The 22,487-nt window shown below is 38.7% G+C and overlaps 1 protein-coding gene across 1 annotated transcript in view; it reads right to left on the bottom strand.

The window, feature by feature from the left end:
- Positions 1–21,662, bottom strand: part of creb3l3b (cAMP responsive element binding protein 3-like 3b) — a 46,935-nt gene extending 25,273 nt beyond the window's left edge. Inside the window, exons 1-5 of the mRNA XM_049478826.1 lie at positions 21,430–21,662; positions 13,723–13,839; positions 11,833–12,130; positions 6,962–7,083; positions 2,204–2,314 (exon numbers count right to left, since the gene is read on the bottom strand). Coding sequence (XP_049334783.1) covers positions 2,204–2,314; positions 6,962–7,083; positions 11,833–12,130; positions 13,723–13,839; positions 21,430–21,450 — 669 coding nt within the window. The 5' untranslated portion in view covers positions 21,451–21,662. The remainder of the gene's footprint in view (positions 1–2,203; positions 2,315–6,961; positions 7,084–11,832; positions 12,131–13,722; positions 13,840–21,429) is intronic.
- Positions 21,663–22,487: the final 825 nt, after the last annotated feature.

Raw genomic sequence — 22,487 nt, forward strand, 5'->3', positions numbered from 1 at the left:
ATTTGAACCAAACACTTTTTTAGTTTTGTTCTGTTCACTAATGCTCTAAAAAAGGAGTAATCCACTGAGACTGTTTGGATGATAAACAACATCACAATATATATGGTACACTTGTGTACAAAAGTATGGTCTCTGTTGGCCAAATGACGCAGTTAATTAAGAAAAAGTAAAATCCCCTTTTGGGCAAAATTCACAGCATGCAAAAGCTTTTCATATTCAGCTAAAAAAAAGTCTATAAACTCAGCTTGGCAGCCATATTTACATTACTGCATTTTTGGATTTTTATTTCCGGGCAGTAAGCAGCAAGCTTTCTGGCTGAATTTGTTGTGAAGGTGTGACATCCATAAAGAGAAGTCATGTTGCCATAATTTACAAAGCATGGTACATCCACCCCCATGCTTCACAGCTACCAGAGTGTTATTTTCCATCTTAACAAACGTGTTTACACACTGCAAAACAACTGTATCATGTTCCAGTCATTCCAGGCTGAGACCAAATTTTGGACCAAATTTTGGTTCTTTGGTCCAGACCAATTTTACATTTTAAGTTTTTATTTTATTTATTTATTATTTATTGAATTATTTATTTATTTTAAATAAAGCTGTACTTGGCTAAATCCTGCATTTTCAAAATTTTTTGGTTCATAAGCTGAACCCTGCACTGGCTGTTAATTTCAGTGCTGTAATCAGCGCTGTGTTTTTGAGGTTTGAGATAATGACATGGTATCCTCTCATAAGTGCCTTTTTTAATTAAAGCTTTTTTATATATACAATTAATCTTTTGTATGTTTTCACCCACTCAGGATCCAACAAATCCATGTGTAGGTGGCATCCGTGTGTCCACTCAGGCCAAATTGCATGATGTCCTCTTTTCATTACACACAATGCAATCACCACCTCCTTACGCTGCGCTATGAGAAGAAAAGGGCCTGAATATGTGAGCTACAGTATGAATATGAAGGTGTCTTGTGCAGGGACACGTGAGACATGAGACGTAAAGTTCACGTGGAATAATTATGATGATAGTCACATTATCATGTGTACTATATTCACTGTGAAAGTAAATTGTAAGTATTTTCCATGAAAAATGTTCTTGGAAATCTCTGGAAAATCATTTTGACAAGGATAGACTGTTTTATGTGTCGTGATTATATGAAAAAAAATTGTGAAATACATGAATTATCTGTTCTTTAGCTGGCAATTTTATGGAAACTAAACGCACAAAAAATAATAAAATAAAACCAGAATTTGTTTTGAACATTGCACATCTTCAAGAACTTTGAAAGTATCCTCAAGTGCAGTCACAAACACCATTAAAAATGTTATGATGGGTCCCAAGCGCTGTCTGCCACTATGATCAGGAGCTCGCCAGTTCGAATCCCGTTCATGTAGCTTGCTATCAGCGAAGAGAGCACAATTGGTCTTGCTCTCTCTGGGTGGGTAGATGGCGCTCTCTTTCCACATCACTCCAAAGGGTGATGTTGATCAGCGCAAGGCTGCATCTGTGAGCTGATGTATCAGAACCAAGACGCTGCGCTTTCCTCCAAGTGTGCTGTGATGCTACTCTGCAATTCTGCATCAGCAGCAGCTCAAAAAGAGGTGGTGGCTGACTTCACATGTATCGGAGGAGGCATGTGCTAGTCTTCACCCTCCTGGTGTGTTGGGGCATCACTAGTGATAGAAGGTCCTAATTTGTGGGTTGAGTAGTCAGCTGTGTAAATTGGGGAGAAAATGGGGATTTTTTTTTAAATAAAACAAAAATATATATATTTACGATTAAACTGGCTTCCATCAGGAATGCCCCAGGAAAAGAAAAGCAAGAGTTGTCTCTGTTGTACAGGATAAGTTCTTCAGAGTAACCTGTTGCCAGCCTCAGAAACCGCAAGTTAACAGCTCCCAAGATTATTTTGTTTATTTTAACATGTTTAAGTTACTACATGATTCCTTATGTGTTCCTTCATAGTCTGGATCACTTTAGTATTCATTTGTAATGTATAATGTATGAAATATATATATATATATATATATTGTATGAGAAGGTTACAATTCAAACAGATTAAATGAACTGGTCCGATGGTGTTTTGGGACTTTAGTTTTTTTAGTTATAAAGAAAGCATTTTTTTTTTTTTGTGTGTGGTTTTAAGCATTAAGCGTTGTCGTTTTGTATTATTTAAAGTTTTAGGGAATGTTTTGGTGAGTGTTACCTTGGTGAGAGGAAGCTGGTTGGACAGGCACACTCCTTCCTTGGCCAGAAGTTTCTTTTCATCATCATTAAGGCTGAGCTCCTGCAGTGAGCTCTCTGAGAACTGCTTGGGCTGTGAGAACACACAAAAAAAACACATAGAAGCTTAAAATAAGTTGGCTTTTTAAAACAAAAGCAGTCGATGAGATTCATTTTCTCTATACAGTTCTGGAAAAAACATAAAAGACCACTTAAAAATGATGAGTTTCTTTGATTTTACCAAATTGAAAACCTCTGGAATATAATCAAGAGAAAGATGGATGATCACAAGCCATCAAACCAAGCTGAACTGCTTGAAATAAAGTTATACAAAAGCAGTGTGTAAGACTTATGGAGGAGAACATGCCAAGATGCATAAAAAAACAGGGTTATTCCACCAAATATTGATTTCTGAACTTTCAAAACTTTATGAATATGAACTTGTTTTCTTTGCATTATTTGAGGTCTGAAAGCTCTGCATCTTTTTTTGTTATTTTAGCCATTTCTCATTTTCTGCAAATAAATGCTTTAAATGACAATAATATTATTTGGAATTTGGGAAGAAATGTTGTCTGTAGTTTATAGAATAAACAAAAATATTCATTTTACTCAAACATATACCTATAAATAGCAAAATCAGAGCTGCAAGTTTTGCATTAATGTATTATTTTTAGTTATAGTTTAGTGTATATAAACAATTCATCCTGAATTCCGCGCATTAACATGTATTAGTTACTCCTCCACAAACCAACCAGCATAACAGGACCCCAGCTGTGTTACAGAAGATCTTAATCTATATAAGTGTCGTTTCAAAAGTCAGCATGCATCTGAATGGCGTCCTGCTGCGCTGCTATCAGCCTGACTGCCTGCATCTCTCATTTCTGCTCATTTCCTCTGAAATATACAGAGCGCTGCGCTGCAAAACTCCAGCCAGTTTAGGCTGGGAATTTTCCTCCTTGGGGGAAAGCCAGAGCGGCTGATTTGGGCGAGGAAGTGAGCCTTGCTGTTGTACTCAAAAAACAAACCCCACAAAAAATCTACAAAAATGCTTTGGCACTGGAAAATTTGGCTGCTGTTAAAGTAGGGCAATTTTTGCAAGGGCGTCCTATTTTACTGAACGTACAGTCCAGAATACTAAACCCCACATCACCCAAACAAGCTCAGAGATTTTCTTGGGTCTATTTTATTGGGCATGTATTATTTCTGACATGCAGAGAAAGCAGTATAGGAAATGAAGTCCCAGCTAAAAATGCTGATAAATGACATTTTTCAAGTTTTTTTTTTTGTCTTTTTGGGGTCCAATTATTTTTGGGGTCAAATATGGTAATTTAAGTTTTTACACCAAAAAAATCCTAATTCATTAACTTATGATATATTGCCAAAGGGATGTGTTCTCACACTTCTATGTCTGGCAATCCGAAGAACAAGTCTGAGTTTTCTGGTTGCCAGGAAACCAGTACTTGACTGACTGCAATGTGTAAAGTTTGGTGGAGGGGGGATTTTAGCGTTGAGATGTTTTTTAGGAGTCGGGCTCGGCCCCTAAGTTCCAGTGAAAGTGAAAAAAACCTTTAATGCAGGGCCGCCGCTCTGCATACGCAGACAACGCAGCCAGCGTTAGGCCTCAACCATTTTGCAGTTGCAGGGAGCCAAATTGACTGAGAATGAAATGTGTTGAAATTATGACACCCAATTAAATTTTAAACCCAATGTGAATTATTTATGATACGCTCATCTTTTTTGTCTTTAAACATTGCATGGGGCACCTACTCCACTACTTAAAAGCGGCACGTTATTATTTTTGTGCATAATATAATGCCCCCACCCCTATTGCCTGAAATGGCACGGCTCGGTTTGCTCTGTTGGTTGTTGCCAGATGTGACATTTTCCAGTCAAATAAATAATCAAAAAATGCATGGAGGCGCTAAATCTTGCGCATGTTTAACCATTTTTAAAGTGTATGTGGCCATTCTATACAAAAACTTGTCAAGTGCAATATTTGTGTAAGTTAAAAACTTAAAATAAAATAAACAAATAGGGGGCCTCCCTGACCAGTTATGCTTAGGGCCTCCAAAACCTTAGCAGCGGCCCTGCTTTAATGCTTGAGTTTACCAATCGATTTTGGACAATTCCAAGCTCCACACCTTGTGGAAACAGTTTTAGGATGATCTCTTCCTTTTACAACATAACTGCACACCAATGCACAAATCAAGATTTATAAAGTCATGCATGAGCAAATTTGGAGTGAAAGAACTTGACTAGCCTGCAAAAAAACACACTCCTAAACGTTGTGGAAAGCATTCCTAAAAGAGATGAAGCTGTTATAGCTGCAAAAGCTGGACATTATATTAAACCCTATGGATTATATGGAATTGGGTTGAATGCCAAAACTACATTAACACATTGAAAGAGCTACAATAAGACTATGAAAAAAGGGAAACTTAATTTGTATTACCAGCAATCAGCAAAAGAGGGCGCTTTTCACATTGCTGACTGTGTGATGTAAAGGGAGGTAGAGCAAGGTAGAGTGAGGTAAAACAGATAGCAGTGAAGTAGAGTGAGGTAGCGCAAGATAAACTATGGTAAAGTTTGGTAGACTGAGGCAGAGGGAGGTAGAGGAAGCTTGAACAAGGCAGAGCAAGGAAGAGTGAGGTAGAGCTAGGCAAACTATGGTAAAGTTATTTAGAGTGAGGCAGAGGGAGGATGAATGAGCTAGAGCTAGGCAGAGAATGAGGCAGAGTTAGGTAGAGTGAGGTAGAGCAAGGTAAACTATGGTAAAGTTATTTAGAGTGTTAGGTAAAATTATGTAGAGTGAAGCAAAGTAAGGCAGAGGGAGGCAGCATCTGATAGAGTGAATAGATTGAAGTAGAGTAAGATAGTGTGAGACAGAGAGAGGTAGAGAGATAGGTGAGGCAGAGCCTGATAGAGTAAGGAAGAGTAAGGGAGAGAAAGGAAGGGTGAGGTAGAGTTCGTTTTAGCAAGGTAGGGTGAGATAGTGTGTGGTAGAGTGAGGTAGAATGAGGTAGAAAGCTTGGAAAACCATTAAGAAGCTTAAACTTAATTTATTGTGTTTAATATTGATCTAGTAGAGTTATTATACACTAGATTTCAGTTCATAATAAAGATACTTTTCATTCCCAGTAAGTAAGTAAATAAGTAAGTAAATAAGGGAGAGTTTCTGAATATTTAAAAGTGATACGGAAACCCCAGAGCATCCCTGTGTTTGTCTGAATGTAGCCTGGTGCATTCCCCCAGCCCAGCCCACACCGCTCATTCTCCACAACACATAATTACCAGCAGCCCAGAATAGCAGGATTTATTCTGTGGTGAGAATACAAATAGGTGCAGATTTATACGCCCGTCTCTCCTGCGTGTTTATTGTCTCTCCGCTGTATAAAAGTTGCCTCCTCCCTTTACGTTCCCTTTACGCTCTTCTGTTTCTAACGCCCTCTTTCCCAGAGCTGTCATTGTTAGCGTGGAGGTCCCACCAGATTCATCACGCGCTCTTTCATTCCCCCTCTGCTGGGATTTGTACAGACCTCTTTAGAGATTAACACACTGAAATGACATCTCTCGTCTCCCTCACTTTCACCCTCGCGTCGCCCTGCCACTCAAAGGCACCAACACGTGTCTTCAGCTGTGTTTTATACATGTACACACACACACATGCATACACAAACACACACTAAAAAACAAACTTGAAGTGTATACACATTTTATTCATTTTATTCATGTTTAGTGCAATGCAACTTTTTCAATAATTGCACATAAAAGTAAAAAAAACTATAAGGCGCTTTTAAAATCCTAAAAATTGTCAGTGTACCTTATTATCTAATATATGTATGAATTTTACCAGTCAAGTTGTAGGGAGCAGTAAAGCCACTCCACTGAAGCACAGCATTATAGTTTAGTTCTATGGTTTAGTTCTCCAACAAAGAGACTCGAGACTGGAGCAGCATTAGCATTAGCTGCTAATCACACTAAGCGCTAGAACATCATTCAGAGGTGAGTATTACTGGCCTGTGGCCTGCTCCTTACCCCAGCTAGCACTGCTGGAGCAGCATCTGATAAGGGTTTAGTCATTTAAAGTAAAAAAAGAACTAGACCTAACAAAGTATTTTATAAAATTGTAATTCTATAAAAAAGACTAAATCAAATAAACTCCAAAAATTTACGGCAACCAAACCAAGAAAACTAGATTAAGAAAACAAAACTAAGAAAACGTAACAGATTAAGGACAACTAAGAAAATAAGAAACAAAGCAAGCACAAGCAGCACGAAAGTGTTTCACAAGGAACACTGAAAAAACAGAGGAGCTTATATACACATGGAGGGTGAGGAACACCTGGTAGCAGTAAACGAGGGGGCGGGGTTACAAACAAAGCACAAGGTGACAACACTAATGGCTAGGGTGTGGCTGGGGCAGAGATAGGACACTAACAAAACAAGGCTATGTTCTTAAAGAAAGCACATGGCTGGGGAAACAAGACAGGAAAACAGAGGGCAGAAGCGCATAGAACCAAAAGAGGAAAAACACAAGATGTAATGGTGTGATGGTAAGGTGTGATGAAAAGTATGTTGTACTTTATAATATAGGAATACAATTTTTTAAACCCAGTCTCTCAGATAACACTGCCATTTTGATGTTTCCCAGTGCAGTAAAGCAGTATTTCACTCAGAATGTGCTGGACTGCAGTGTGAAGATTGTGTTGTGTCTAGTAGCATAAAATCGGCTAGTACTCACCGGTTCTCCCAGGCTGGACAGCAGCAGGTCCTTCACACTGAGCTGATAAACTGAAGAATTTTCTGGATTCAAAGACTGAGAGACCACAGGCCTGTACACGAATGCACTGGAGTCCCAGGGAGCTGCATTGAAACAAATCAGGTTGTTTATTAATACAATGTCAGAACACACTAACATGCCACATGTAATGCTTGAGGAACTGATTATTGTGTCCCATGATTTTTGCAATGTCCCATGGAAGCTATAAAATGCTTATTTATTTAATTTTATTTCTAATTGTTTTCTACATTTTCTCCCCAATTTACACAGCCAATTACCCAACACACTCATTAGGACTCCCCCTATTACTAGTGATGCCCCAACACCACCAACTCGGTTCCGATACATCAGGTCACAGACTCAGCCTTGTGCTGATCGACATCACCCTTGGAGTGAAGTGATGGTAATGGAAAGAGAGCACCATCTACCCACCCAGAGAGAGCAAGGCCAATTGTGCCCACTCAGGGCTCCACCAGCTGATGGCAAGTTACATAAACAGGATTCAAACCAGCAATCCCCTAAACATAGTGGCAGTGCTTTGCCCGCTGGACCACTCGGAGCCCCTCACAAAGACAATTCCAGCCAGCACCGCATGCACACTATACAAGTCGAAGCCAAAATTCTAAGGAAAGTCAGAAATGTTAATTTAAGGTCATTATGCACCGTTACAAAATGCTGCATCATGCTCTTCCCTTAAGCTTTCAGCAAAATAACAGCATCAAACGAAGAACAAAAAGCAGCTGCAGTCAAAACCGTCCCGCAGGATTTTACTCAGCAGTCAACCGAAACGAGTTGCTTCAGCTCTGAATTCGAAAGAAGGCTGAATTACAGAACCTACAAAAAGTTTTGTTGCTTTAAATGTGCTTATATTTAGCACTATTTCTTCTTCTAATGGTAAGTATTGGGGTATTGTGGTGAGGCAGCCAGTCTAAAAATGAGATTTAAAAGAACATTAAGGATTATTTTCTATAGGATCTCTTTTTTTCTTAAATGATCAGATATTAAGAACACATGTGAAATGTTTAAACACTGCCACCTCTTTCCAGTAGAGCTTCAGACAGTATTTTCTTATTTGAACTGTCTGGTACAGCACAGTATCCGGTAGGGATTTTAGCCTTTGAACCTGCCGACCACCATTCCTCCAGTCCTAAATCCACATCACTTGTAAACGCTTGCCACTGTGTCCTCGATCTGGCAACTCACATGAGCTTCATGTCTGGGGAGGAGCGGGTGTGGCAGACAGCTCTTTCCAGTGTTTGGAAATTACTACTACTTCAGATCTGAATTTGAGAACAGTGCATAATATACTTCATTCCACAAGTTAGCATAGTAACACCATTTAGCCAGTTAGCATCCTAACATCTTTTTTTATTTTGTAAGACCGGTTACAAAGGAAAATGGCATCTGTTGAATAAATATTACAAGATTATAATGCACTTGCAAGTCCAAACTTTTTCTAAGTATGTATGGACACGGAATAGCACAATATAGCCATAGCAACCATCAGCCATTCAATAAAAAATCCTGTCTGGATACAGGTGCATCTAAAAAAAAAAAAGTTGAATAATTGAAAAGTTATTTTATTTCAGTAATTTAGTTCAAAATGTGAAACTCATATATTATATAGATGTATTACACACAGAGTGATCTATTTTAAGAGTTTATTTATTTTATTGTTGATGATTATGGCTTACAGCCAATAAAAAACCCAAATATCAGTGTCTCAGAAAATTTGAATATTATAGAAGACCAATTGTTACTATTGGCAATGTGGGCAGTGTGCCAAGTCCTGCTGGAAAATGAAATCTGCATCTTCATTAATGTTGCCAGCAGAGGGAAGCATGAAGTGCTATATAATCTCCTGGTAGAAGCTGCGCCATCTTTGGACCAGCACCAGCAGATGACTCTCTAAACCATCACTGACCATCAGTAATTTTAGAGTCTGGAGGACACATCCACAGTCCAAACTGCTTGAGGTCTAGAGTGAAATTTCCACAATCAATCAGTGATGGTTCCCTCTGCTGACAACTTTTAAAGGGAAGCGGATTTCATTTTCCAGCAGGACTTGGCACACTGCCCACACTACCAAAAGTACCAATTTAACTGGGACAGAAAAACAAAAAAGTACTACAAAAAGTAACAACTACAAGTGAACCTGTGTCAGTGTCATCTACAGCCAAGTCAGTTATTAATAAGATCTATGGAGGTCCCACCTCACAACTTACAAGACCTAAAGGATCTGTTGCTTACTGCTATTTTAATGTCAGATACATTAGACTTTATACCTTAGAGGCCTTTAAGAATCCATATGTTTCAATGTGGTCTGAGCCCTACATAGTATTACACAGGCAGTTTCAATGTTATGGCTTTTAACACTTAACAACAGGGACAGTTTATGAAAGCCATTTATTGTATCAGGAATAAAAAAAGCTTAGAGCTTCACGCTGCAGGCAAATAAACAGGGACTATATGATACCATGCTGTTCACACAGTGGCTAAAGAATAAATGACTCGAGAAGAAGAGAGATGACGTGATTAATCACAACAACGTCAGTTCTGTAGAACATCTGGAACAAAACTCCACAGGCCAGCAGAACTGGAACAAAAGCCAGCGAGAGATATTGGGACTGGAACAGTAGACAGGACTGGTATTAAGAATGGACTTTGCTAAAACATGTATTGCCCCCATTATCCAACCTCTCCATTTGTACATGTTGATTTCTGTTGATTTTGTTTGTTTGGTGGCAAATGGCAAGTACAAATTGTTTTTTGAATCCATATACTATACTCAGCAGAACATATTCCACTACCTGTAGTCATTAATCATAAAAGCTATTAGGACTCACTGTCATTGTCTTATAAAAGGAAGGATCAGACTAGACAATACTAGGGCTGTAACAGCCTAATCACAGCTTTTGATTCTTTTGGTGTCCCACAAAGACGCTTAAAATCTGTATCTACAGGTGCAGAAAATAAAAATTTATATGAGAAAAACAATTTTATATCTATTTTTTTATCTTTTCTCTTATTGTTGCATGAAATGGTTCAGTGACATTATCTCAGCATGCATTAAAGTACAATTCCGAATAAAAAACAATAAATAAACAGTTAATTTCCCAGATAGTGGGGATATGTTGACATATTATTGATTTTTGATCAGAAGCATCACTGCTGTTGAGGTTGAAATTCCCAGATAGCAAAATTTACTTTGGCCCTTTTCAGGCCGAACACCCCACGCCAAGCCTGAGTTGCATCAGCCTTGCATCATGTTTCAGTAAAGGCCTGATTCTGGCTCAAATGCTTAGCTTGCATCAGGTAAACTTGTGTCCACACCCCAGTTGCTGAGTATAATATGGTAAATGACCCAAGCAACTTGTACCAAAGCCCCGGTTACCAAGTATAACAAAGGAATCTACTTGAGCTGCCTGTGCTAACACCCTGGTTGCCAAGTATAACATGTGAATCAACCTGAACTGTTATACTGAAGTGTAACATTGGAATTGGCACAAGCTGCTTATGCCAACACCGCGTTTGTTGAGTATAATATAGCAATCAGCCTGAGCCACTTGTGATAACACTTGGTTGCTGAGTATAATATGGCTAATGAACTGCACTGCTTACATATAATACAGCAATTGTTCTGAGACACTTTTGCTAATTCTCCAGTTTTGTTTTGTTTTTTTTTTTTGGGGGGGGGGGGGTGATAAGCAATAGGTAATAGGTTGGATCAATAGGGCATCATATCTGATCTAACATTTATGCCGCAAACTCAATTAGAAAAAATTAGATACCTGATTTGTAGATTTGTGGTACAAATACTGACTCCACCATGAACCAGATCACTCAGTTGGAACACTGACACTTAGTTAATAACTTTAGAACTTTAGAATTGCTTTTGTCAGACTTTGCATTAATAGGGCAATAAATTGATTTTTGCTTTGCAACCAGCCAATAAACTCACAAACCCAAAGTTTATTTCATGATTTTAACACTTTAAGCAACAAAATGAACATCCATGAGCTATAAGATTAAGATTATGTAAATCCTTTAAGAGGTGGTGGCTGACTTCACATGTATTGGAGGATGCATGCGCTTGTCCTCACCCTCATAGAATTAGTAGCATTGCTGGTGGTGGGATGGAGGGGGGGCTTATAAAATGGAGATTGGTTAACCTGTCTTCCAAATTGGGGAGAAAATGGGGTAAAATTTAATTAAAATCTAGGTTTCAACATCCATATTGTGCAGATTCAGGAAGTCAACATATTTTAAGGAGTTAACAATTTAACATGCTCACATCATTTTTATTTTATTATTCAGAAAAGGAAGTGAGGCAAATTCCGTTGTCCAGGATATAAATTCCCCCTTTAAAAAGTGTTAGCTAGCTTATCACTAACTCATAACAGTAAGGCCTTTCTGAATTGTTATTTGCTTACCGAGATAGGGAAAACTCATTTGCAGATCTGACAGAATGTATCATTTGTTGAGAATAAAGCCAGATTCTACTGACAGTTCGATTTAAGAACCTTGAAGCAATTGTTCTCGGTATCAGAGAGCATGTCTTGCTTCGGGAGCTTTATCTCTGAGGACGCTAATCAAAGAACACTCGCATAAAAATAAGAATAATACTATTTGAGGGGGGTGGAGTTGCGTTTCAGCTCTTTCCCATTCTTCTCCACTGTTTTAGAGCTCGAAATAAAAGTTCCCAATTAGCGTTTCCGCTGCGGCTAATGCACTCCGCTCCGTGTGCACTGGCTCCATTACCATAATGGCTTTGAACTTCAATTGGATTTCGTAAAATTCTTTGAACGGCGCTTTGAACAAAACTTTCTTACCCACATCAATGGACACGTCTGGTTCTGCAGAGTTGGGGGCGGATCCGGCCTGCTGCCGCTGCAGATGGTGCTGTGGCTGAGCCTGAGGAACAGGAACCTGAGGGTGGAAGAAGGTTTGGAAGAGCGGGCTGGAGGGTGGAGGTGGGGTTTCCCGCTGATCAGATGGGGGGTCATCGCTAATGCCGCTGTCACAGGGAGACGGGGCCCAGGGGGGAGACCCGGGGTCTGACAAACACTCTGACATGCACAGCAGGGAGTCCAGGAAATGATCGTCCACATCTTCATGCTGACTCAGCAACTGCACAGAGGAACAGATGCTTAAAGACGAGTGTACTGTTTGGTAAAGGTAAGCAATCTGGTTGCAAAATGGAACAATATTACATGTTTTTTTCCTGAGGAACTTTCGTGAATGACAATGACTGACTTTTTTATCATTAGTTATCATTAGCTTGGATAATGTTGTGGTGTGTTTGTGTCATTAATTAAAATATTATCATTAAGAGTGAAAGCAGAGTGAAGATATAACTGTTATAGAGCTATGAAAGTATTTCCACCTTAAATGTCTCTACAGTTTTGTAGTTTTAGCTTATTCCACTGTACATGTGTACATTCTTAACATATACAACAGTAGCAGTAGCAGTGCTGGGAGAGGCAGATTCATTAAATTGAGATCTCACTCCTCCTGCAAGGTCTATGAGTCATATGCATTTTTATAGTGCCTCCCTGATGCCCACAAAGCATCTACAGTGTCCTGGAAATCAGAAAATTGTAATATCAGACTGATACACACTTTTGGGGAACAATTCAGTGAGACAGAGCTCTGACTGGACTGTTTACGTATTTCTCTAGACCTATCAGAGCTCTGTGGGCGGGGTTTAGAGTCTAGAGTATCAGATCAGATTTAATGAGTATAAGAATTGTTTGCATCACAATGGTCAAATTAAAAGTAAATATTAGTAACCATAAATAACCGTGCAGTTATGGCCATTTAAGGATGGAACGGCTTATGTATATTAGCAAGAAAGGAGCAAGTCTCTGCTTCATTTCTGCACTGCATCACTACTGAACTACTGATTAGTATTTCTTCTGAACCACTATCACACTGGCCACCGCCCTCACTACATCACTACTGTGGTATTAGCTTCTCTATTGCCATTAGTCACATGTTAGGGTCCTAAAAGCTGGTAAATATTAAGTATATCTTTAGGCTTCGAGAGCAAGACTTGAGCACTTTTCCATGCAGAGTTAGATTAAATGCTACATGAAGCAATAGCTGCCATGCTGTTAGCATACTGTGGTATTAGCTTCACTATTGCCATTAGTTCCAAGCCAGGGTCACAGGGTTTACATCCAAAAAAAATTGTGATTATATGGTCTCCATTTTAAGGCTCTGAGAGGAAGGCTTGAGTACTTTACCAGGCACGGTTGCATGAAATAGTACACAAACATAATATATATATATATTTTATGGCACAGCATCTTTCACTTTGGTTAAAATATGCAATTAATGACTTTATACAGCCAATGACTGTCCATCAAAACTACTGCTTTTTCTTGTTAATCTGTTACTTGTATGAATTGAATAAGCCCTGATTTGTCAGACACAAGAACACACAGAAGTAGGTCAGACGGTTTTAATGAGCCGTCACTGTGCTCTCAGCGAAGAAGTTAGCGATCGCCTCAGATTGCCCTCGTCGCCAGCGCGTGCAGAGCTCGTTCTGCTTAAGGGCTGATAGATAGCGCCACTGACTTGTTCTGAATGAAAGAGAATTGAAGGATCAAAAACAAGAACCAATTCTGTACTCGGCTGCGCTGAGAACACTGTCTGCATCTGATGAAAACAAATCAGCCTGATTCGGGTTCAGAGGTGTCACGCACCATGACACTTACACTTTGATCTGTGATTGGCCAGGCTGAGTTAGCAAGGCCACTGCCTGGTCCCTCCGGAGGAGAGTTCCCATCAGCCTGCTCGAGGAGGAGATCTAAGAGTTCCATCTCACTGAAGCCCTGAGAGAGAGAGAGAGAGAGAGAGAGAGAGAGAGAGAGAGAGAGAGAGAGAGAGAGAGAGAGAGAGAGAGAGAGAGAGAGAGAGAGAGAGAGAGAGAGAGAGAGAGAGAGAGAGAGAGAGAGAAACTTGTTACTTATTGGAACTCGTTTACTGACACTGGCCACTTTACTAGAAACATATTTTGACACTGACCACTTTATTAAAAACACGTTTTGACACTGGCCACTTTACTAGAAACACATATTTTGACACTGGCCACTTTATTAGAAACACATATTTTGACACTGGCCACTTCACTAGAAACACATATTTTGACACTGACCACTTTATTAAAAACACGTTTTGACACTGGCCACTTTACTAGAAACACATATTTTGACACTGGCCACTTTACTAGAAACACATATTTTGACACTGGCCACTTTATTAGAAAAAACATATTTTGACACTGGCCACTTTACTAGAAACACATATTGTGACACTGGCCACTTCATTAAAGCACCTATTTTGACACTGGCCACTTTACAAGAAACACATATTGTGACACTGGCCACTTTATTAGAAACACATATTTTAACACATAAAAATGATACACTCACACACAATTACAAACAGTTCCCCACCTGTTGCTATAGGGTAGTGATGCTGACATTATGCTGGTGTACAGTGACGGTGTATAGTGCTGGGATGGGTGTAACGGAAGCTTAAGGGTGTCTACCAAGCTTCTACCAGCCTTGGGCCCTCAAGGACAGTCAGTACAAGCTGTGCATCAACAGCCGGGCAGTCTCTGAAGACTGAACTACCAGTTTGTGCCTCCATCCATCAAATCTAAACATCTGGACTTCTCCTCATTCTGTTCTTTAACTAAACTTTCAAACCCAATCCTGAGGGTCTATTTCCCTGGTTCCGCCTGCTACTCCTGTTTTAAACACCAATCTCAGCTGTGTGAGGAATGTGCTGCTCTCTGAACAAAATCTACTTACTTAAGCTCTTGAAATAAATAGCTCCAAAATCCAATACACTCTAATCAGAAAGAGAGAGAGAGAGAGAGACCAGAGAAATGAATGGATATACAAGTAGACAACGAGAGAGAAAATGAAAGAGAAAGAAAGAGGAGATAAAATGTGAGAAAGTGGGAAGAAATCAGAAAAGGTGATGGGAGAGGGAGAGGGAGTGAGAAGAAAAAAAGAAAGAGAGAGAGAGAGAGAGAGAGAGAGAGAGAGAGAGACAGAGAGAGATATGATTGGGAACAATAAGAAAGGTATACACAGTTAGAGTGATGGTGATAAAGAAAATTAAAGAGAAAGAAAGAGAGAATGAGATAGAAGGAAAGAGAGAATGGGAAGGGGAAAAAGCCAGAGAAAGGGGGATGAAAAGACAGAGAGGGAGATAGAAGAGAGAGAACTGAAAGGAAAGAGGAACTGAAAACGAAAAAAAAAAGAATACACAGAACAAAAGAGAGTGAGAGAAAGTGGAAAGAGAGTAAGAGACAATGTGATAGACAGTGAGAGAAGGGGAAAAGGGAAGGGAAAGAGAGCATGAGAAAGAGTAAGAGAGAAAAGGAAAGGAAAGAAAAGAAAGAGGGAGGCAGAGAGAGCAGTACACATGTGGTGGGGCATGGAATAAACACAGAAGAAAGATATCACTAAAGTGAGAGAGAGGGAGAGAGAGTGGGGGAGAGACTGCATTGATCAGTGGAATGAAAACGCTCATTCTCCTCTCGAGTTCTCTTATCTTAAGAGAGAAGTGATGAAACGCTGGAGAGATGTGATTGCAGAGTAAATCCTGGGAGAGCCAGATGCTCCAAAATCACAGGCTTTTCCCTCAGGCACACATACCTGAGCCTCTCAGCCCTTAACAGAAACCTCCCATTTACTGCAGCACAGAGCGGCTCGGAGAAAGTGAGTCAATCGCTGCAGATCTTATGGAAGAGCGATAGCTGAAGAAAGATCTTCTCCTGACACATCCCCGCTCTTGTTGCTATAAATCGGGGCCTTTTTTTACAGCAATCATATTAAGTGCATTGAACAGTGCAGTTAACAGCCTCCAAAATCTAATCTGACTACAAGTCTAGCCAAGAACTTTATCATCATATTAAACAGCATTAACAAATGGTTTAGCAAGACCAGCATGACCAACCTGGTTGACCAGCATGAACAACATCACCAAGAAGAAAGTCAACTATCATCATGACCAAGCAATTTAATCTGTTTAACCAAGCTGGTGGTCAGAATGGCTAGCATGACCAAAAAGCAAAATGTAAGAACTGGTTAAACATCTGGTTTTCCAGTATAGAGTATGCTTTCACCTGGATGACCAGCTTTTCAACCACCTTCACCATTAAAGTAGCACTTTATTACAAATTTGACTTTTGTTGTAGCCTTTGTTAAATAGCACACCTATGTTTTCCTGCAACTTTCTGAGATCCACTAATTTTGTGCTTTTTGCCCAGCACTTTTTACAACGGTCACTTCAGGGGCATATTTTGCCCCAATAAATCACTTTTTACACCACTCCACACCTCATTTGTAGAATCCGGAGAGCTCTGACATTTCAAACGAGGCATTAATAACTTAAAAATTGCACAAGAAGCTTATTAAAAATCACTGTTAACATCCCGTAGCGCTAGCTTCAGCTCCGGGTGCCACCATCACTGTAATGATAATGACATACAGTAGACATATATACATAGACCATACATAGCCTGCCTTCTGGTGTAGCAGCCGGTGCCCAGTACACTTATTTACACTGAGTAATGTGTGACAGCAGCCTGAATCATTAATACATCTCTGCCCTTTGTAACAAACCATACTGTTTGAAAATCGGTTAAAAATTGGCAGAGTTGAATATTATAGGTGTATTAAACAACGATATACAGTGATGAGCGGAACCCAGAGCTGAAGCTAAAGCTACGGGTTGTAAATAGTGTTTTTATAATAAGCTTCTTGTGCACTTTTAAAGTTGTTAATGCCTCGTTTTAAATGTCAGTGCTCTCTGGATTCTACCAAATGAAGTGTGGAGCTACTTTGAGCCTGGATAACGATGTAAAAAGCTATTTATTGGGGCAAAATATGCCCCTAAGCGGATGTTGTAAAGAGTGCTGGGCAAAAAGCACAAAATTACTGGATCTCGGAAAGCTGTGGGAGAACAGAGGTAGGCTATTTAGAAAAGGTAGTACTCTATATCATGTTTTACTACACCAAAAGTCCATTTCACACCAGAGTTCTCCTTTAAAGAGGTGGTTTGTTTGGGTTTTGTGCCATATTAGTAACATATTTGCTGTTAAATCAGTTTTTTTTTTCATGTGAGGGACTTGCAGAAAAAAAGTATTTTAGCTGGTGGAATCTTTTCAAACAGTTCTTTCATATTTGTAACCCTATTTAAGTTATTTCTGGTGGTTAAAAGTGCAGGGCAGTCTACTAAGTTGTGTTTAGATATCTGGTGTGATCTGGACTTCAGGTGAAGTACATGATAACAAGTATGAACTTTTATCCAATAGCCCACCTCCATTCATCCCCAGCTTTCCGAAGTACAGTGCTTTTATGCTCCCAACAGTCTAACAATGCTATTGATAGGGGCATAGAGTTGCCCTTGCAAAGAAATCACTATTTTTAAATCATTACCAAACTCAAACTAGCTCCACACTTCATTGGTAGAACTTTGAGGGCCTTGACATTTAAATCGAGACAAGACTAAGATCATTGAGAAATTTCAGGTAGTTCTCTGGCCACTGGCATCTTGAAATTAAGTCACGATGAGTGCAGAGCTTCTAAGAAATTGGTATATGGCTTTTTCTTCTTCTTCAAAAGCTCCTTTTCACCTTGTTGTCAACAGATAAAGGGTTTTGGGTGAAGGTTACAACATATTCCACTTAACCGCTGATGAAAAAAACTTGTATAAACTAAATGAAGTCACATCAAACACGACATGTGAGTCTAAAGACGAGTTTATTCCATTCAGCAGCTATCCACAGCTTTACAGGCTGGAGCACTCACTCATTGATTTAGCCCAGCTTTCAACCATGGGTTTAGATCATTTACTGCTAAGTCTCCAGCCTCATGTGATGCATTCTGTACAGTGCTCACACTGTGTTATTTAAGAGATAAGACTTTTATCTGATCTGAAAGATCTGTACCATGCTTTTCCTTAGGGCTGCATTCTCGTGCTGAGCCTTTGGACCCTTTTTGCAAGCGGTTAGTCATGTTTTTTTGTCACTAAACTGAGCTGAGAAGAGCCTTCTATCAAAGCTGTGATTTGATTTGCTGGATCAGCCACAAAAACCCCGTTGCCTCCAGTGAGGGATCAAACAGCAGGCTTTTATATTTTTGTATACAGTGGCTTCAGAAAACCACTGTGCTGACTTCTCATCTCCATAATTACCATCAGAGATTGAATAAAGTAATACTTTTAAAAAAAGCATTATGTTTATGAAATGAAATCTTCAGCTAAATGCTGTTTTTTTTTACTGTGATCCACACAGTGTCCCAAACTGCACATACAGCTCTGGAACAAAATAAAAGAAATCACCTAAAAATAATGAGTTTCTTTGATTTTCCCAATTTAAAAACCTCTGGAATATAATCAAAAGGAACATGAATGACCACAAGCCATCAAACCAAACTGAACTGCTTAAAATTTTACACCAGGAGTGGCATAAAGTCATCAAAAGCAGGGTGTACTCACACTAGGCAATCCGAACCGTGCCCGGGCACGGTTACCTCCCAAAGCACGGTTCGTTTGGCTAGTGTGATCGCTCCGAACCGTGCCCGGGCACGGTACGCTGAACCGTGCCCGGGCCCGCTTGAAGAGGATCAAGATGACGGATCAAGGGCACGGATCAAGATGACGTCAGTGATGCGACGCTACTGTAAACGGAGGACGTGTTATACACAATTCTGCATATAATATTTTTGAAAAGGGTTCTAAAGAGCACCATAATGGTTAGTGTTACCCATAATAAATTAGGACTACTATCTACAAGTCCTAAACAACAAACACATTTTATTATTACTTGAGTTTTATGTTTCGCTCCTTTGGTCACTATTTATGTATATAGCAAGTACGTCTCTTACCTTACTGATAAACGTGAATTGTAGTCCGCGAGTAAAGCTGCAAATTTCTCCCTGGACGTCTGCTGCTTGTGTAAAAACCTTCTTACACGTGCAGCACGATTAGCAGTAAATCGCTGTGTTACACAATCAATGAATCTCTGGTTCAGTTGCGTATTTGCACGCCCAAAACGACTCCAGAGAAACAAAAACAACAGTACAATCCTGAACTCCATTGTTTTGCGCGCGCATACTGTTCTTCAAAACAAAAGTCACCTGTTGACGAAAGCGTGCTCGGGCACGGATCGTTTAGCGCAGTGTGAGTGCAGGCCTGCGGGGGAGTGAGGAGGGGGCCGAACCGTGCTCCGGCACGATTCAACCAAAACGGGCCTAGTGTGAGTACACCCTAAGACTGGTGGAGGAGAACATGCCAAGATGCATTAAAACTGTAATTAAAAACCAGGGTTATTCCACCAAATATTGATTTCTGAACTCTTAAAACTTTATGAATATGAACTTGTTTTCTTTACGTTATTTGAGGTCTGAAAGCTCTGCATCGTTCTCTCTACTCCACTTAATAATTTAACAGTATTAGTAACAGAAAACAACCCCAAATTCTGCATGTTTGAAAATAGACATAAAAACTAGACAACCATAGGAGAAACGAGAAGGAGGAGAGGAGATGAAATGTTTGATTTGTATTCATTAATATTTTGATTTTAAAAATATTAAGGAACATGACAATTTTATGTTTTTTTTATTGATTATTTTGACAGGTGCAGATTTACTTATATATTTGAACAATTGAAAATATGTTCTATTACAATTACAATTAGGGTTTTTAGTAACATTTCGTACTGAACATAGAACATTTTGATTTAATGCTTTAATAGGAAATGATTTTTAGACAAAAATGCTTTTTGGAAGATTCCTTAAAGGACCTCAATGGTTCTTTAAGGATTCAAGAGATTAAAGAATTCTGAAGGAACGTATCATTTTAACAGTGTGTCAGTATTTAAAAAAAAAAAAATCTAAAAAAAAAAACAGTGATTACTAACTGTAATATATTAAAGTCAAAAAGGATCACTACTCTTATCATGTCTGTTTTTAATCAAGCGAGTGAGTGCATGACTTATACTTATACTTTTACCGACTGTTTAATGGAGGTAGTCCATTAGTTGACTGCTGGACATGAGGTCTAGATATTATTTCCCTCTTGTGTTCAGATGTGTTACTGTGTTACAAATTTAATAATATTGCATCACAATAATCTTATATCTTATATATTCTCACTGGCATAATGAAACCTCAAATATGGCATTTAGAGTTTTTATAGTTTTTTTTTTTTACATGATCTAAAAACTCAAGCTACACTCAGATACACTACATAAAATACACACACTACACTGCATAAAAACACCACTGTACACCAGCAGACAACACCAGCACCAGACCAGCGTAAACCAGTTTAGGCCACTTCAGTTGTTGGTCTTAGACAGTTGTTTGAATAGTCCATGATGAATAGAATATAAATCACTAAATTATATTGTATATGGTTTATGATCTAGACACAGGATGGTTTTATGTAAATTTGTACAAAAAGTTTGATTTTTTGAGTTTTTTTACTCTGAACATTAATCTGTGTGTAATGAAATACAGAATTTAATGAAATACATCTTTAAATAAATCCCAACCCTGATTTTCCAGAAGTAAAAAACTGTAAAATCGGGAACTTTATTTATTTATTTATTTTTATTTTTTTTTAAACAGTGCATGTTTTTTAATGATGTCATAAAAATCAGAAATGATCATTCATTAAGCTCCTAATCATATCCCTTTATTAACTTTCTTTTTTTTGGTAGAGCACATTTTTAGTCGGTTTATCCCATTACAAAAAAAGATAAATTAAACCAGACTGTGCCATCTATACCACTATCAGTAGAGGTATGTTAGACTAAAAATATGGTAAAGGTAAGCTTATCATTTTCAGAATGATAATGAAAGACTTTATGTAACATTATACAATATACAGCTTATTTTCTTATTTGTGGTTTGTGTTCTGATTTTACAAAAATGTTTAATCTATAATAAGATGTATATTTCAAAAACTTGGGTCATTAAAAAAGACAACTAAATAATACAAAAAGAAAATTTGCCATTGCTTTTTTCTTGGGTGAGGAGGTTAAATGGTTAATGTAATATCCTATAAATACAGTCTCTACATTGCCCACATGTTTACAGCAAGTCTTCACACTCAAACACCCAAACTCCTCCACCTTTTATTCATGTATTCTTCATGTGGAGGGTATATAAACTTCACGTCTCTCATTTAGCAAAATTATTTATTAAAAAGACATCAATCTACTACGACATCACTCAAAAGACTATTGGAGTTTTTTTTTTAATAAGAAAATCCTATCTACAAATGAAAGTACAATTTAAGCATTTCAGCCACAGCTCTTTCCTCCTCAATTGTATCGTTAAGCTGAAACGAAATTTCCCAGATCTAAAAGTAATGAGAAAACGTGAAAAAATGATTACCTTATCTGAAAGCAGAGCCATGTGGGAAGCAGTGATGTCCTTGTACAGTACTTACAAATCTTACAAACCTACAAAGCTGGTTTACACATCCAGAGAGCTGATTATTAAAGCCTGAATTATTCCAGGTTTCTCAGGTTTAGGCCTCACTGTGTTTTCCTCCAGGTCTGGGCTGTTGATTTCTGTTCCAGGGCAAAGTCTGAAAGCTCAGATAATCAGCATGTGATTGACTTGGGGTTTTCCACAGTATTGGCTGCAGGGTTGTGACTGACAGGTTACATCACACTGTTCAGGCCCAGGGGAGTTCTCTGCTATTGGCTGAGGGTTACCTTATCTATCCGACAGCAACCCAGACAGACGCAATAAAGACTGAGGTCATTTTATTTGCTTAGAAATGGGTATTAATCATCTTTCAGAAAGACTCGGAGCATGAATTGGTTCTGTTTTTGTCAGAAAAGGTTGGTACAGTATGAAAAATGCAACAAAATCAAAAATGCATTTACATTAGATTTATTTTTTTAATTGCAGCCAGTTTGAACCCAAGATATATTTATGTTTTATTATGTCAACCTCATTTAGTTTGATAATATACGACAGAAAGTGTGGTTAAATCATCTGTTGTCAAATGAAGTTGACTACACAGAACATTACAAATATCTAGGGTTGATCAAATAAAAGGCAAAGGCTACGTTCACATTACAAGCCACATTGCATGGTCCTAAGCCACATATACAGATACAAGTCACTTAGGCTATGTTCACATTACCAGGCTGAAGTGACTCAAATCTGATTTTTTTTCCCTCAATGTGGCTCAGTCTGTTTTTTTATCATTGCAGTGTGAACGTGCCAAATCCGATTTTTTCAAATCAGATTTGAGCCACTTTCATATTTGCTCCTAAATCAGATACGTATTCAAGTTACAGACATGCGACACATATGTGAACGGTCAAATCAGAATTCATGCATCTTTTTGGCTATTTTTACACATTAGCATTAGCGCTACGTGCTTATCTCTCATATCCACACCCTTTCTTTGGTGCAGCTGTGCAGCTATAGCTACA

This window comes from Astyanax mexicanus, chromosome 4 (assembly GCF_023375975.1).
Source record: "Astyanax mexicanus isolate ESR-SI-001 chromosome 4, AstMex3_surface, whole genome shotgun sequence".
NCBI classification, from domain to species: Eukaryota; Metazoa; Chordata; class Actinopteri; order Characiformes; family Acestrorhamphidae; genus Astyanax; species Astyanax mexicanus.